At 39.3% G+C, this 15,371-nt stretch overlaps 1 protein-coding gene across 1 annotated transcript in view; it reads right to left on the bottom strand.

Annotated features, from left to right (window-relative positions):
* Positions 1 to 396: 396 nt before the first annotated feature.
* hcn1 (hyperpolarization activated cyclic nucleotide-gated potassium channel 1) overlaps positions 397 to 15,371 on the bottom strand; it is a 173,524-nt gene continuing 158,549 nt past the window's right edge. The window contains exon 8 of the mRNA XM_014138939.2: positions 397 to 6,373. Within this exon, the coding sequence (XP_013994414.2) occupies positions 5,274 to 6,373 (1,100 nt within the window). The 3' untranslated portion in view covers positions 397 to 5,273. The remainder of the gene's footprint in view (positions 6,374 to 15,371) is intronic.

Below are 15,371 nucleotides of genomic sequence, written 5' to 3'. Positions count from 1 at the left end.
AACTGTATTATGGGGTAACGAATGGAAAACCCCAGAGCCCCAGAAAACCCATCACTCATCTCCACGGTAACTACTGACAAGCTCTATTCCTGATGCCCGCCCTCCTTCATTATATCATCCCTCCATTCCTTCCTCCTACCACCCTCCTCTCTCTCAATCATTTATCCATCCACCACCACCTACCTCCTCCTCCATCATTACTCTATCCCACCACCCCATTCTATCAGTCATCTCTCCCTCTTTAGTTGTATTAAAGAGGAAGGGAGAAAATGAGTGAAGTCACTGATGCGGTGACCTATGAGAGATGATTGATCGATTGAGATCATTGTCAAGATTATTTATCTGTCTGTCTGTCTAGAAACATTCAGAAACAAAAGTACACATAAACTCAACAGCTAAATGACAATATGTCTTTTATTTTCTACATGTTAAAGGTTTATTATTTACAAACAAAACAAAATTCAAACAGAAATCAAAATAATTCTTTTGACAAACACCATTTGTCTGCATATAGTTGTAAGAACTCTGTGTCAAGTAACCAACTAACTGTTTCTTTTTTACCAAGCTTGTTTATTAACATGAATCTGTCAGCGGGGTTTAAGAGGAACGTACGTGTGGCTCCTAACTTACAGCATTATCTACACCATAATCTCTCCAAGATGAACATTATCGCACATTATCAGTTAACATATTACACCTGCACTGTCAAGGTTCAGAACCCAAAAGTTCTGGGCCCGTATTCACAAAACATCTCAGTTTAGGAGTACTGATCTAAAATCAGTTTTTCCTTTTGTCCAAATAATCGCATGAATTTATCCAAAAGTTCAAACTAATACTAGGTCAGCACTCCTACTCTGAGAGGCTTTGTGAATAAAGACCCTAGTTTCCTTTCTCTGGGCACTGGGCTTTGTTCGTTTTAGCATTTTTATTTAAAAACAAAACAAAATAAATGTACAAATATATGTGCTGGTTAATTGAGAGTTCTCCATACTGCTAAAACTGTAAGCTGATTCGTCCGTTCGTGTTGTACTACATACATCATAATGCCCATTCCAGAATGCTAGATAGCTGTGGTCGGAATTATTGTGGAAAAAAAAGCACATAGTTGGGAAGCTTTCCCCTCCAAAGGCAAGTATCAAAAACAGCACAAACCAACAGCGCTGCTATCCATCTGAACCGTGTAATAATTCCTATTCATTGGTTGCACATTTCGTCACAATATTGTTTTGAACATTCGTTTTAGGACTGATGCCCGACCGAGCACTCTACTCAATGCATTGTCAATTGGCGCTGATGAAGATTTCATCAAAAGTGCATGACAGTGGCTTGAAAATACAATGACATTTGTAGAGGCAAATAATTTGCAGGAAAACCTTCAGTCATCATTGTCCAATTGGTTCATTCATCCCCCCTTCTCTACCCTGTAACTATTCCCCAGGTCATTGATGTAAATGAACATTTGTTTTCAGTCAATTTACCTGGGAAAAGAAGGATAAAATGATATCACCAGATTTACTTTAGATGCAGTATAACATTAGTTAGCTAGCTAAGATTGAGGGGAGACCACCGGATTTAAGCTAGCTAAAGTTAGCTTTGCTAACTATTTTGGACAATCTTTGCTAGCTAATGACAACATTGTCATCTGTCTAAAGTAAGTTTGACTACATTAATGATGATGGCAAAGCCGATTCCTACTAAATATTTGCCTACTTTAGCAATGTCATTGTATTTCCAGGCCACTATAGTGTAATTTAGATGAAACAGTCATTAGCCCCGTTCAGAATGACTGGGCATCACTGGACTTTTGGGCACCAATATGGCTGCGGCGTCTGTAAAACGTTCATAATGGCAACGACGAGACGGAGGTGCCACCCATGAATACATTCACCATGGCAGATCAGGATTAAGCAGTCTTGGAATAGAACATCTCTCCATGTTTAGAACCCTAGAATAGGCCAGAGTGTTCCAATCTAGATCATACATCTCCCTTTAAACCTTCAATTCACTTAAACTAACTGACTGAAGAGTCTGTATCGGAATTTTCTTTCATCAGAAAGTGCAATTCAAAACAAAGAAAATTACTTTGAATGTTTTGCTTTGGCCAGTTTCATTCCGCGCAACATTAATAATCAACAAAACATCAGTGGCTAGCTACAAAGGAAGTTACAAAAGGTGCTTCAGATGTTTACAATGTCTCGTCAACGTGTTAGTATCCTCCCAGTTCTGTAGAGACGGTACTAGTCATTACTGTAATTCAGAGAGTTCTAGATCAGAATGAGAGAGCCTTTTTACTAGTCATTACTGTAATTCAGAGAGTTCTAGATCAGAATGAGAGAGCCTTTTCATAAAGTTCGCAATTGTCTTCAAAGATTCCAATAGTTAAACTGAGACATTTGGCCATCATCTTCATTGGTTACATCTTCCTCTCAAAAAAATATTGAAACATAGAACACATATGATAAGTAATTTATGTGTTGTACAGGTGCATATGCACATTAAAGCTCCTCACACTCAAAACAAACAAAAAGTATCGAACATGGCTACAGTTTTAGGCACAAATACTTAAGTGTCCTTTTGTGAAAATGTCAACGCTTTCGTTGCACACAAATAACGTCTAGACAGACAATGAACAAAACATAATCTCACAGTACATTTAACGTCAACATTTTTTTTTTTTATATAGTATCTTTTTAAGTATTTGTGAGAAGTACATGCTTTTTATGAGACTTTTTTTTTGGGGTGGTGGACTCTGTATTGGTAGAATGTTGACACACGTTGTCTGTATTGAAGTACTGCTCATCTTTTTAGGTGTGTCTCTAAGGGGGGGTTTAGATACTCGAAGCCGACTGATGGAGCATGTTTGCCGCCATGAAGATAGTGACTCTAAAATCATGAGAGGTGGTTGTCTGTGAGGAACATATCATACTAATTACTCACATGGTTACTATACACAATACATGGGGGGGGGTGGCGTCTCTAGCAAACATACACATAAATTCATAAGCACGTCAAATAGCCTGCAACCTCACGAGGGTAAGCTGTGTTAGAATGACTGACCTTAATGAATTGTCTCAAAGTTTAGTCACATTTCTGGACCCCCCCCCCAGGACACTAAATAAATAAGCTTAAACATTGTAATTTTGTTGATATTGTTACAGTTACTATGATGGATTCAGACACACAAGAGACAGAAACCTTAATGCAACACAGCATATGTTGCTCTCGCTCTAATTCACACACTGTGATTGTTTTTAAAATGGGGCCCAAACACTTGACTTATAACACCACCTATTCAAAGAGAGAGAAGTGTCTGGAAAGGTCATGACAGTCTTCTTCAACATTAACTTTGACAGGAAAATTCATACGTCTAGACTGCAAACCTACAGCAGATGGGCATATTGCAGAAAAATACAGAATTGATAAATTTTTTGTCGGTAGGAAAACATTTCTTTCCATTCCACTGCCACACTAGACGATCACATTACTTTAATACATGATATGGAAGGTGAGAAATTAAATATGAAAAATTAATTAAAAAGCAGAAAGCCTGACTAAAACATCCAAACAGGCCGTCCGTACCCTCGGAATGACATAAAAAATATATTTTTTTAAATTGGAAATCAAAAGATGTCAAAACTAACTAAAAGATTTGGAGTCACAATATGATAGATTCAACAATGATTCATATTTACAGTAATTCTAAAGTGTCACATTGTGTATGGGTAGTCAAACATACAATAACTCTTAATTGCTGTAAGGAATGGGTAGGTTTACTCACCCAGCACACCCACAGTAAGAAAAACACACTGTAAAAGGGTATTACTGTATTGTGTAGCATGTGACTGAAATAAAATCTAGCAATAGAAATAATACTGTTCCAAAGGAGATGAACATACAGGGGAGACATGTTTGAAGTGTATAATAACAGGTGTTAAGGAGTCCATGCTACAAACGTGTTGAAAAGTGTTGAAACATCAGCGTTAAATGTGTTGAAAAGTGATGAAACCTCAGCGTTAAAAAAAATATTTAATCCCTCATTCGCTTCTCTTTTGCTTGCTAGATGGTTAAAAAATAAACAAGGAAACAAGGACTATGCAGACTAATGAAGATTCTCAGTATGACAGGCATTTCTCAGTGTCAAGTAGTGCTAGCTATTGCGTTAAGGTTTTCTTATCTCTAATGAATATATGCATTGTTGTCACTTATTCACTTTTTTTCTCACATATAGATGATGATGATGATGATGATGATGAAGATATCAAGGTTCCTGAAAGAAGTAAGACATTGTTATGATTGAGAATGCATCACACAGTATCTGTAAATACTAGATCTACAAAACTATTTACAACACACATATAGATAATCTTTATATCACAGTCTATTGCATAATGGTGATAATCTTTAGTTTATAAATATTATAAATGTACACATAGTTTTGTTAAGCAACATTACATAACGTCTATCACTGTCTGAAATTAGGACTAAAAACAGCATCATCCATTCTTCGCTCACAACATCATCCTTCTACAAACAAAAAAAGAGCATCGCTTCTATTTATATCATTCCCTTTGGACCCATAACACTGTCATGGTGTTCACCGACCACTGTGTGAGGACACTGTGGCTCAAGAGGATGTATTGCTGAGAGCAATGGAACACCTAGCTATTGTACCTGTGTTGATTGCTAAGATAAAGGTCCCACAAATTCTGTCATTTAGATTTATGTTTGAGTGTGTGCTTTTTTTTTTGTTGTTGACAGTTTCAAGGTTCGCTTGCGTCAGTTATTCCACAGTGGTGACAAAGCTGCGTAATGTGAGAAGATATTTTACTTCCTCTTCTCGCAGGTAGAAAAAAAAAAAATCAAAAAGTCAACTGTCAGGATTCATCACGATGCATTCCAGTTTACAAAAACAGAAAATAACAAACACCCTCCCTCTCCATACATTTGATATCTATATTTATATTTTTTGGAAAGGAAGACTCATGTTTATATACTAGAGCTTTTAAATAGTCTTTGCCAAATATTCTAGTTGGATTTACACACATATATATATATATATATATTTATTTAATATACATTCTTAAATGTAGGGAGAAAATGTGTCTAAAATATAATACAAGGGCAGTCTGTACAGGAATTCCTTTAGGCTCATTTTTTTTCTGAACAAAATTTTGAGAAAACAAAAAAATACTCAAGTTCATCTTTATCTTTTTTTTGTATCTCCATTTAAAAATGAAATAAAACAGAAGTTTAAAAAAAAAAGAAAAATGGGATCATAAATTTGATGCGAACCGCATCTTATCTTGCTCGGTCTCTGTACTGCTTAAGGTAGAATCTCTTCTAGAATCTCTCCTAGAGCCCGTGGAATCCCTGTGCTGGGCTGCAGAGGACACCGCTCGCACCGGAGGCAACGCTCCCGATGACATCTGGCGGAACAGGTTGACCCTCTGGGGCACTGTGGTGCGGAGACCGCTCTGTATACCCATACCCTGGACCGCAGCCACCGGCGGGGCAATGGAGGCCAGGGAGTCCCCGGACGCTGCAGGGTGCGCTCGGGACCCCAGGGACGTGTCATGGGGCAGGGAGGGCTGGGAGGCAGAGAGGTGGCGCACGTCTCGACCCAGGCTTCCCGACTGGAGAGCATGACTGGCCTTGTGGAGGCTGTCACTCCTCTGAGGTGACGGGACTTGCTGCTGCTGCTGCTGCTGTTGTTGTTGTGTTGCTGAGGAGGCCGCAGCTGCTCCTGGTTGCTGTGGCTGTGGTAGTGGTTGCTGTGGTGGTAGGGCAGTAGGCAGCGGCTGCTGGATAAGGGAGAGCTGGGAGGCGGTGGGCGAGCCGTACTGGAAGCTGCGGCCTGCCAGCCCAGGGGTCTGCACGGGTGGACTGCACACAGCCGTGGTGAAGGATACCGGGGACATGATGGACCCTTGCTGATGAAGAGAGAGGGGAGTCTGGGAGACGGGCGAGGATGAGTTCAGGTTGCCGTGGATGACACTGGGGACGGGATAGACACCCTGCGCCGAGGCTGGCAGGATGCGGGCGGCGGCTGCGGCGGAGGGGGCAATGACGGCCGAAGCGCTGTAGGTCAAAGGAGTGGCTGACTGCTGGAACTGGTTGTTGCCCAGGGCAGTGGTGTAGGGCGGCTGAGCCGGCGAGTTAATGATGGAGTTTCCAGATATCGGGGTGGTGTTCATCCCTGTGACCGACATCCCTGTGACCGACATCCCTGTGACCGACTGCTTGCGGTCCACCATCATCACCATCTCCCTGTCCTGACGGATTATCTGCTTCAATATCTCGTTCTCCTGCGTGTTGAACACCCCAGCGTTCAGATCCTTTTGGAACTTCTGGAGGAGCAGGCTGTTCTTCTTCCCTGTTAGGAGTAGATCAGTTAGAGGTTAGGTTGACTTAAGCCGTGATAGACATGGTAGCATATTAACACACAGCAGGGTGGATGTTATGGTGTGGGTTGTTATGGGTAACAGTGAGTAGAAATGAGAGTGACTATGGTATGAGTATGAGGACATCTGAGTGAGAGTGCTGTATTACCAAACTACTGTACATAGTTGATATCTAGTACATTGAGTTGTAAGATACTAAGAGGTAGTAGGTGAAAGGTAATATATTCATATAGATATTAGTATTAAGATTTAACATACATTACCAGTCAAAAGTTTGGACACACCTACTCATTCAAGGGTTTTTCTTTATTTTTTACTATTTTTTACATTGTAGAATAATAGTGAAGACATCAAAACTTTGAAATAACTCATATGGAATCATGTCGTAACCATAAAAAAGGGTTAAACAAATCAAAATATATTGTATATTTGAGATTCTTCAAAGTAACCACCCTTTGCCTTGATGACAGCTTTGCACATTCTTGGCATTCTCTCAACCAGCTTCATGAGGTAGTCACCTGGAATGCAGGTGTGCCTTGTTAAAAGTTCATTTGTGAAAGTTCTTTCCTTAATGCGTTTGAGCCAATCAGTTGTGTTGTGACAAGGTAGGGTTGGTATACAGAAGATAGCCCTATTTGGTAAAAGACCAAGTTCATATTATTGCAAGAACAGCTCAAATAACCAAAGAGAAATGACAGTCCATCATTACTTTAAAACATGAAGGTCAGTCAAACCAGAAAATGTAAAGAACTTTGAAAGTTTCTTCAAGTGCAGTTGCAAAAACCATCAAGCGCTATGATGAAACTGGCTCTCATGAGGACCGCCACAGGAAAGGAAGACCCAGAATTACCTTTCCTGCAGAGGATAGGTTCATTAGAAAAACTGCACCTCAGATTGCAGCCCAAATACATTTTTCACAGATTTGAGATTTTTGGTTCCAACCGATGTGTCTTCGTGAGATGCTGAGTAGGTGAACGGATGATCTCCGCACGTGTGGTTCCCACCGTGAAGCATGGAGGAGTAGGTGTGATTGTGTGGGGGTGCTTTGCTGGTGACACTCAGTGATTTATTTAGAATTCAAGGCACACTTAACCGGCATGACTACCAAAGCATTCTTCAGCGATACGGCATCCCATCTGGTTTGCGCTTAGTGGGACTATCATTGGAAAAGCATTTCTCATGAAGCTGGTAAAGAGAATGCTAAGATTGTGCAAAGATGTCATCAAGGCAAAGGGTGGCTACTTTGAAGAATCTAAAATCTAAAATATATTTTGGTTTGTTTAACACTTTTGTGGTTACTACATCATTCCATATGTGTTATTTCATAGTTTCGATGTCTTCACTATTATTCTACAATGTAGAAAATAGTAAAAATAAAGAAAACCCCTTGAATGAGTAGGTGTGTCCAAACTTTTGACTGGTACTGTATGTACAGTGAATTTGGAAAGTATTCAGACCCCTTGACATTTTCCACATTTTGTTACATTTTGTTAAATAGTTTTTTTCCCCTCATCAATCTACACACAGTATCCCATAATGACAAAGCAAAGACAGGTTTTTAGACATTTTTGCAAATCTATTAAATATAAAAAAATGAAATATCACATTTACATAGACCCTTTACTCAGTACTTTGTTGAAGAACCTTTGGCAGTGATTACAACCTCGAGTCAAGCTCTGTCAGTTTTGGATGGGGAGCATCGCTGCACAGCTATTCTCAGGTGTCTCCAGAGACGCTCAATCGGGTTCAAGTCCGGGCTCTGGTTGAGCCACTCAAGGACATTCAGAAGTCACTCCTGCATTGTCTTGGCTGTGTGCTTAGGGTCGTTGTCCTGTTGGAAGGTGAATCTTACCCCCAGTCTGAGGTCCCGAGTGCTCTGGAGCAGATTTCCATCAAGGATCTCTCTGTACTTTGCTCCGTTCATCTCTCCCTCGATCCTAACTAGTCTCCCAGGCTCTGCCGCTGAAAAACATCCCCACAGCATGATGCTGCCACCACCATGAATCTCTCTCCAGGTTTCCTCTAGATGCAACGCTTGGCATTCAGACCAGAGAGTTCAATCTTGGTTTCATCAGACCAGAGAATCTTGTTTCTCATGGTCTGAGAGTCCTTTAGGTGCCTTTTGGCAAACTCCAAGTGGGCTGTCATGGGCTATTTACTGAGGAGTGGCTTCCGTCTGGCCACTCTACCATAAAGGCCTGATTGGTGGAGTGCTGCAGAGATGGTTGTCCTTCTGGCAGGTTCTCCCATCTCCACAGAGGAACTCTGGAGCTCTGTCAGCGTGACCATCGGGTTCTTGGTCACCTCCCTGACCAAGGCCTGTCTCACCCGATTTCTCAGTTTGGCCGGGTGGCCAGCTCTAGGAAGAGTCGTGGTGGTTCCAAACTTCTTCCATTTAAGAATGATGGAGGCCACTGTGTTCTTGGGGACATTCAATGCTACAGAAATCTTTTGGTACCCTTCCCCAGATCTGTGCCCCAACACAATCCTGTCTCGGAGCTCTACAGGCAATTCCTTCGACATCATGGCTTGGTTTTTGCTCTGACATGCATTGTAAACTGTGAGACCTTATATAGACAGATGTGTGCCTTTCCAAATCATGTCCAATCAACTGAATTTACCACAAGTGGACTCCAATCAAGTTGTAGAAACATCTCAAGGATGATCAATGGAAACAGGATGCATCTGAGCTCAATTTCGAGTCTCATAGCAGAGGGTCTGAATACTTACATAAATAAGGTATTTCAGGTTTTTTATGTTTAATACGTTTAAAAAAAAAATGTAAGACCTGTTTTCGCTTTGTCATTATGGGCGATTGTGTATAGATTGATGAAGGGAAACAATTATTTCATACATTTTAGAATAAGGCTGTATGTAATGTAACAAAATGTGGAAAAAGTCAAGGGGGTCTGAATACTTTCCGAATGCACTGTATGTATGTATGAAAATATCCTCAAATAAAAGGTGACATTCTGTACTGCTGCATCACACGAAACATTTGATCTCAAATCCAAAATGCTGGAGTATTGAGCCAAATGAAAAGTTTTAGCTTCTCTGTCAAAATAAATACTCAGGGGAGTGTACCTACCCAAGAATAAAATGTATTAGATTCTAATCATTTTCACAAATACACCATAGGAATCGACATACAATATAATTATAAAACACATTGAGTTCACGCCTTGGCTATACATTCAGTAGGACAACAGTTAACTATGCACTACAGAATACACACTGGAAGGATTCAACCACCACTACTACAAATATTTCAACACAGTCCTTAAAACTATAGGTCCCAAATACTAAACCATATTTCTTTAATGACAGTTCAGTTTAGTGACATGAAGTTTCCACAATAAAAAGACAATTAAAACTCAAAGATCGTCAGTGTTTATTCATTTCTTGTCATTTTTTTAAAAATATTATTTTTTTATACAAAAGCTTTTTTTTATGTTTGAAAAATTAATTTCTTTAGTATGTTAATTTTAAAAGAACGGAATAGCTCTAGCCCTCCTGCCCGCTGGCTATGAATGAAGAGAGGTGTAAAGATTTATTTCCAGGATGTATTTGTTTTGAAGTGTTGACCTTTTCCTCACGATTGCTGAGAAACTCTTTTGGTTAGTAAGGATGACAGAGTAAGATTCTGGTACTGCTGGCAGCTTTAACAAAGGCTCATTAATCTTTTAAACAGAGAGGTTTTCTTTTCCTCGGTGTACCGTTAATGGTGCTAAGGCCTTACAACCTTCACTATTCAAGGATGCAGACATTTTACACTGGACTTTTGTTTTTACGAGTCTCTTCGCTGATAGAGAGCACATCATAAAGCACATATCTGCAAGTTAAGCAGATGTATAGTGGCTACATTGTACCACGTTAAGCAGATGTATAGTAGCTACATATCTGCAGGTTAAGCAGATTTATAGTAGCTACATATCTGCAGGTTAAGCAGATTTATAGTAGCTACATATCTGCAGGTTAAGCAGATTTATGGTAGCTACATATCTGTAGGTTAAGCAGATGTATAGTTGGTACATATCTGTAGGTTAAGCAGATGTATAGTTGGTACATAGTACCAGGTTAAGCAGATGTATAGTTGGTACATAGCACCAGATTAAATATATTTATAATTGGTACATAGTACCAGGTTAAATAGATGTATAATTGGTACATAGTACCAGGTTAAATAGATGTGTATTTGGTACATAGTACCAGGTTAAATAGATGTGTATTTGGTACATAGTACCCGGTTAAGCAGATGTATAGTTGGTACATAGTACCAGGTTAAGCAGATGTATAGTTGGTACATAGTACCAGATTAAATAGATGTATAATTGGTACATAGTACCAGGTTAAATAGATGTATAATTGGTACATAGTACCAGGTTAAATAGATGTGTATTTGGTACATAGTACCAGGTTAAATAGATGTGTATTTGGTACATAGTACCAGGTTAAGCAGATGTATAGTTGGTACATAGTACCAGGTTAAATAGATGTATAGTTGGTACATAGTACCAGGTTAAGCAGATGTATAGTTGGTACATAGTACCAGGTTAAATAGATGTATAGTTGGTACATAGTACCAGGTTAAATAGATGTATAGTTGGTACATAGTACCAGGTTAAATAGATGTATAGTTGGTACATAGTACCAGGTTAAATAGATGTATAGTTGGTACATAGTACCAGGTTAAGCAGATGTATAGTTGGTACATAGTACCAGGTTAAATAGATGTATAGTTGGTACATAGTACCAGGTTAAATAGATGTATAGTTGGTACAGGAACTTTTCAAAGCAGCTATTTAGAAGAAGAAAAAATGTTGCGTTAAAATACAGTAATTCACATATTGAAAATTAAAGGCGGATTTTAACAGTTTTCCCTTTTTCAGGGAACATTTTGACTAAATACTATATTTTGGAATTCCATTGAATCTAAAGTAAGCCTTTTCGAAATGTTATCCTTTACAAAATACAGTGCTAGTGGCATTTTCATTACACCCATATTCTGTACAGCCTCTCTGTTGCCATATGGTCAGCTGTACAGACGGCCGGGTCAACGGCAGGGCAAAAGCAAATTGTTTGTGGCAGGCAGACGTATCCATAAGGACAGGATGTTAACATTCGTAGCTTTGTGTGGAAGAGAAGAAAGGGTCAAGGGGATCACTGGATTGCTTCGTAAAGGTAAGTGTTGGCTAGACATGTCCTGGCAAAATCCATCCCTAGGGGTTGCGTCCCAAAAGGAACCCTATTCCCTTTATAGTGCACTTCCCATAAGGCTCTGGTCAAAAGTTTATAGGTAATAAGGCACCATTTTGGGACGTAGCCCAAGTCTCTGTTATGCCACACATAATACCTCACCAACCAGCACAAAGCAATGACCGCCAGGGCCAGCACTGGGATGAGCACTGGCAGGTGAATCAGGTGTGATTGATTCTGTCCTTAGACTGGGTACGCTCTGTGTGAGAGACGATGAGTCCCTTATCAGTCATTCCAAGGAAGCCGATCAGTCATTGGCTTGGCTGTGATTGTCTTGGGTGTGGACCAATGACAGCGCTGAACACTAGGGAAGTGGCTAGATGCTAACGCTAACACCAGACACTGACTGCAGGGTTACCATAGACTTACATGACATCAGCATACATTGCTGAACAGAATGCTTCACGATTAAACTCTGGATGGGGAGGAGCACAACACAGACATGTTATTGTTGAAACATGAGGTCATGGGATGGAGGAGTGCCCTTGTAAGTCACGTACAGTATATTTACAGTACAGTACAGTCAAATCTCACACAGCTCAGTTATGCTTTGACACTGATCAAATGGAAGCTGAGGTCTGTGGAGATAATGTATTGGTGCATAATATAGTGATATTATGCAGTAAGACAAATATGTTTAACCAAAACCGTTAAACTAAGGGAATTAGACATGGAAATGACTAGAAAGGTGGACTGCACTGATAGTGGAGGGGTACAGTGAAGACTTTGAGCCACAAGAACACACTTGTTTTGCAATGATTTCCTGTTCTTAAGTGTATTAATTATAGGTCATCAGGTGTGTTTAACCATGGTAGATGTACTGTTTAAACACTGCTTAAACGTTAAACTTTGAATACCCATATTTGTGTTACATTTTCTCTTTCTCAACGTACTCGGCGTCTTTTTAGATGTAACTGCCCAGTTAACATTGAAATGAATAGGTGTTGTTTATTAAAGATGACCCTTCGTTGTCTGTATACATGAACCGTACTGAAATGTTATGAATCAAACTGAAATGTGGCTATTTCAGTGGCTATTTCACAAAGCGTTTGTATTGTGCTGTATTGAACTAATGGTATGGTGACAAACCGGTTGAATAATGTTGTTTCCACTTCATTTCAACAACAACAACAAAAACATTGTGATGATGTTGAATCAACGTGGAACACTAATTGGATTTGCAAAAAGTCATTAACGTAAGGAAATTTCATATTTTTTTCACCCAACTTATAACTTCAATGACATTGGATTTTTTATTTTATTTTTACATTGAAATCACGTTAGTTGACAACTCAACCAAATGTAAATCAAAAGTAGACGTTAAGACGACGGCTGTGCAAAGTAGGAACTGTCAATCCTGGATGTGAGGGCCCGAGGGGAAATAAAGTAGGAACTGTCAATCCTGGATGTGAGGGCCCGAGGGGAAATAAAGTAGGAACTGTCAATCCTGGATGTGAGGGCCCGAGGGGAAATAAAGTAGGAACTGTCAATCCTGGATGTGAGGGCCCGAGGGGAAATAAAGTAGGAACTGTCAATCCTGGATGTGAGGGCCCGAGGGGAAATAAAGTAGGAACTGTCAATCCTGGATGTGAGGGCCCGAGGGGAAATAAAGTAGGAACTGTCAATCCTGGATGTGAGGGCCCGAGGGGAAATAAACACCACACCAATTAAGACGTGAACAATTCAAAATAAACTGAAACAAAAGGCGGTTAACAGAATTAACAATAATCAGAACAATACAAACCATTAATGCTGGTTAGAACCAACAAAGGAAAGAAACACAATTATCTTGTTATCTCTGTGTGGTGTCAAACTTTTAACTACTTTTGAACATAAAAATAAAAACCCAGAAACTTTCGCTGGTAGCTGATATCAAGAAAACAAACTTTAGTTGTTTCAATAAGTAAAGAAACATTCCTGTTGCATCCCATTTGAAAAGCTGCTTTTCCCCTTAGTGCCACTGTACTGATGAGATGTGTAGAGAAATAGTACACTAAACTAGGCCTATAGACTAATGCTCATTAACTTTATTTAGACTGTGGCTCTTAATCAATTAGGAGATTAATGATTACTGACCATAAGGCTCGTTAAATGTATACTCTAGACTTTCACACATTTGATTGGTTAGCTAACCGACTAGTCCGTGCAGGTAAATCCCTGCCCACGGTAATTACTGAGAAGGGACGTAACAGAACAGTGAGGCGTTTACAGAGCAGTACACAGAGCTCAAAAACCTCACCAGGTGGCTGCTTGGTATGACGTCAGCCCAAACTCTAAAAATAGGAAAAGCATAAAGCTGCTTAGGTTCTCTCTCATGTCACTCTAACCTTTGTACTAAAACAAAGACAATGATCAGCTCAACAAATACACAGTAGTCATTTTCTCAATGATTAATTTTTTTTCTAAAAAAGGCTCCATCACAAAATTCACAATTCATGTCAAACTGGAATAAGCTTCAACTGTAATAATTCTGAAATAATGAAAAACATTTTTTTTTTAAACAGATGAAAATGTATTCCTAAACTCAGCAATATTGGTTTAGTTGCATTGATAGAATCCAAGTACTTTCATAATGGCTACAGAAACAATATGGCATGTAACATTCAATCAATATTCCTTTGTTTTAGTTACCTCTGTCAAATTACTACTTAGAGAATTACCTGTATGTTGACAACAAAGATTATGTTAAACCTATTGTGGGGAACCTTAGTCTAACTTTAGGTTTCTTTTCAATGGAGGAAGGAATTCACCTTGTGAATGAATGTAACACTGTGAGTTCATGTTCTGGAAAATGTATTTGAGAACAAATTAATTTTAGTCCGTCTGGTTCATTTCCCCTGGCTGTGCGAATATTGAAATTGGAATAAAGTGTTTACCTGCTGCCTATTCGTCGGCCAGGACACTCTTGAAAACGAGATGTGCTCATCTCAAGAGGGACTCCTGGTCAAATCATTTTTTAGATAGAGATACAATCAATTGTGCAACATGTTATTTGTTTCAAATGCATGGTTCTTTTTTTTAAAGAACCAACCAGACAAGCACTTGCAGTCCAAGTCCATAAATAAACGAGACATCCAGCACTGATCATGACATTGTATTTTCCCTTGTATGAGACAAACCCCCTTTTTTTTTAAGTCCAAATGAACATAACACTTACTGATTTAGGAGAAGTGTTTTTTTAACAGCCGGCAGCCAGCTCTTGTATTGAAACGGAATATAATGTGACACATCTGTTGGTTGTTTCCAAAAGCCAACCTTATTCTCTAGTGAAAAGGGCAAATGTAAATCACGACCACCACAGAGGTCAAAAGGGCATAGGTTTCAGAGGGTAGTGTAGACACAATCTACAGGGCAATATAACAGATGTACAGTACTATAGCCAGTGGGTCAAAGCTATGAGAGGAATCATTCACATTTCCAGAAGAAGGTACATTCAGCGCTATGACAACATACCATATTTGCCTAATAGGCACTGTGGACTATTAATTTGCTCTGATTGGTCTATCCCAACCATGTTTTATTGATTGATTGATTGACTTGCCTGTCACAATAGTATTGCAATGTTGAGTCAACACAAGGAGTGCAAAGCAATTCAATATAAACATGCCTTAGACACAAACAAAGATACCAACTCAAACTCAATAAACCAAAAACAAAGAAGAAACAAACAAAGATACCAACTCAAACTCAATAAACCAACAAAGAAGAAACAAA

The sequence above is a fragment of the Salmo salar genome, chromosome ssa13 (genome assembly GCF_905237065.1).
Source record: "Salmo salar chromosome ssa13, Ssal_v3.1, whole genome shotgun sequence".
Classification (NCBI taxonomy): domain Eukaryota; kingdom Metazoa; phylum Chordata; class Actinopteri; order Salmoniformes; family Salmonidae; genus Salmo; species Salmo salar.
The sequence above is the reverse complement of the archived record's forward strand: the minus strand, read 5'-3'. Positions and strand labels throughout refer to the sequence as shown.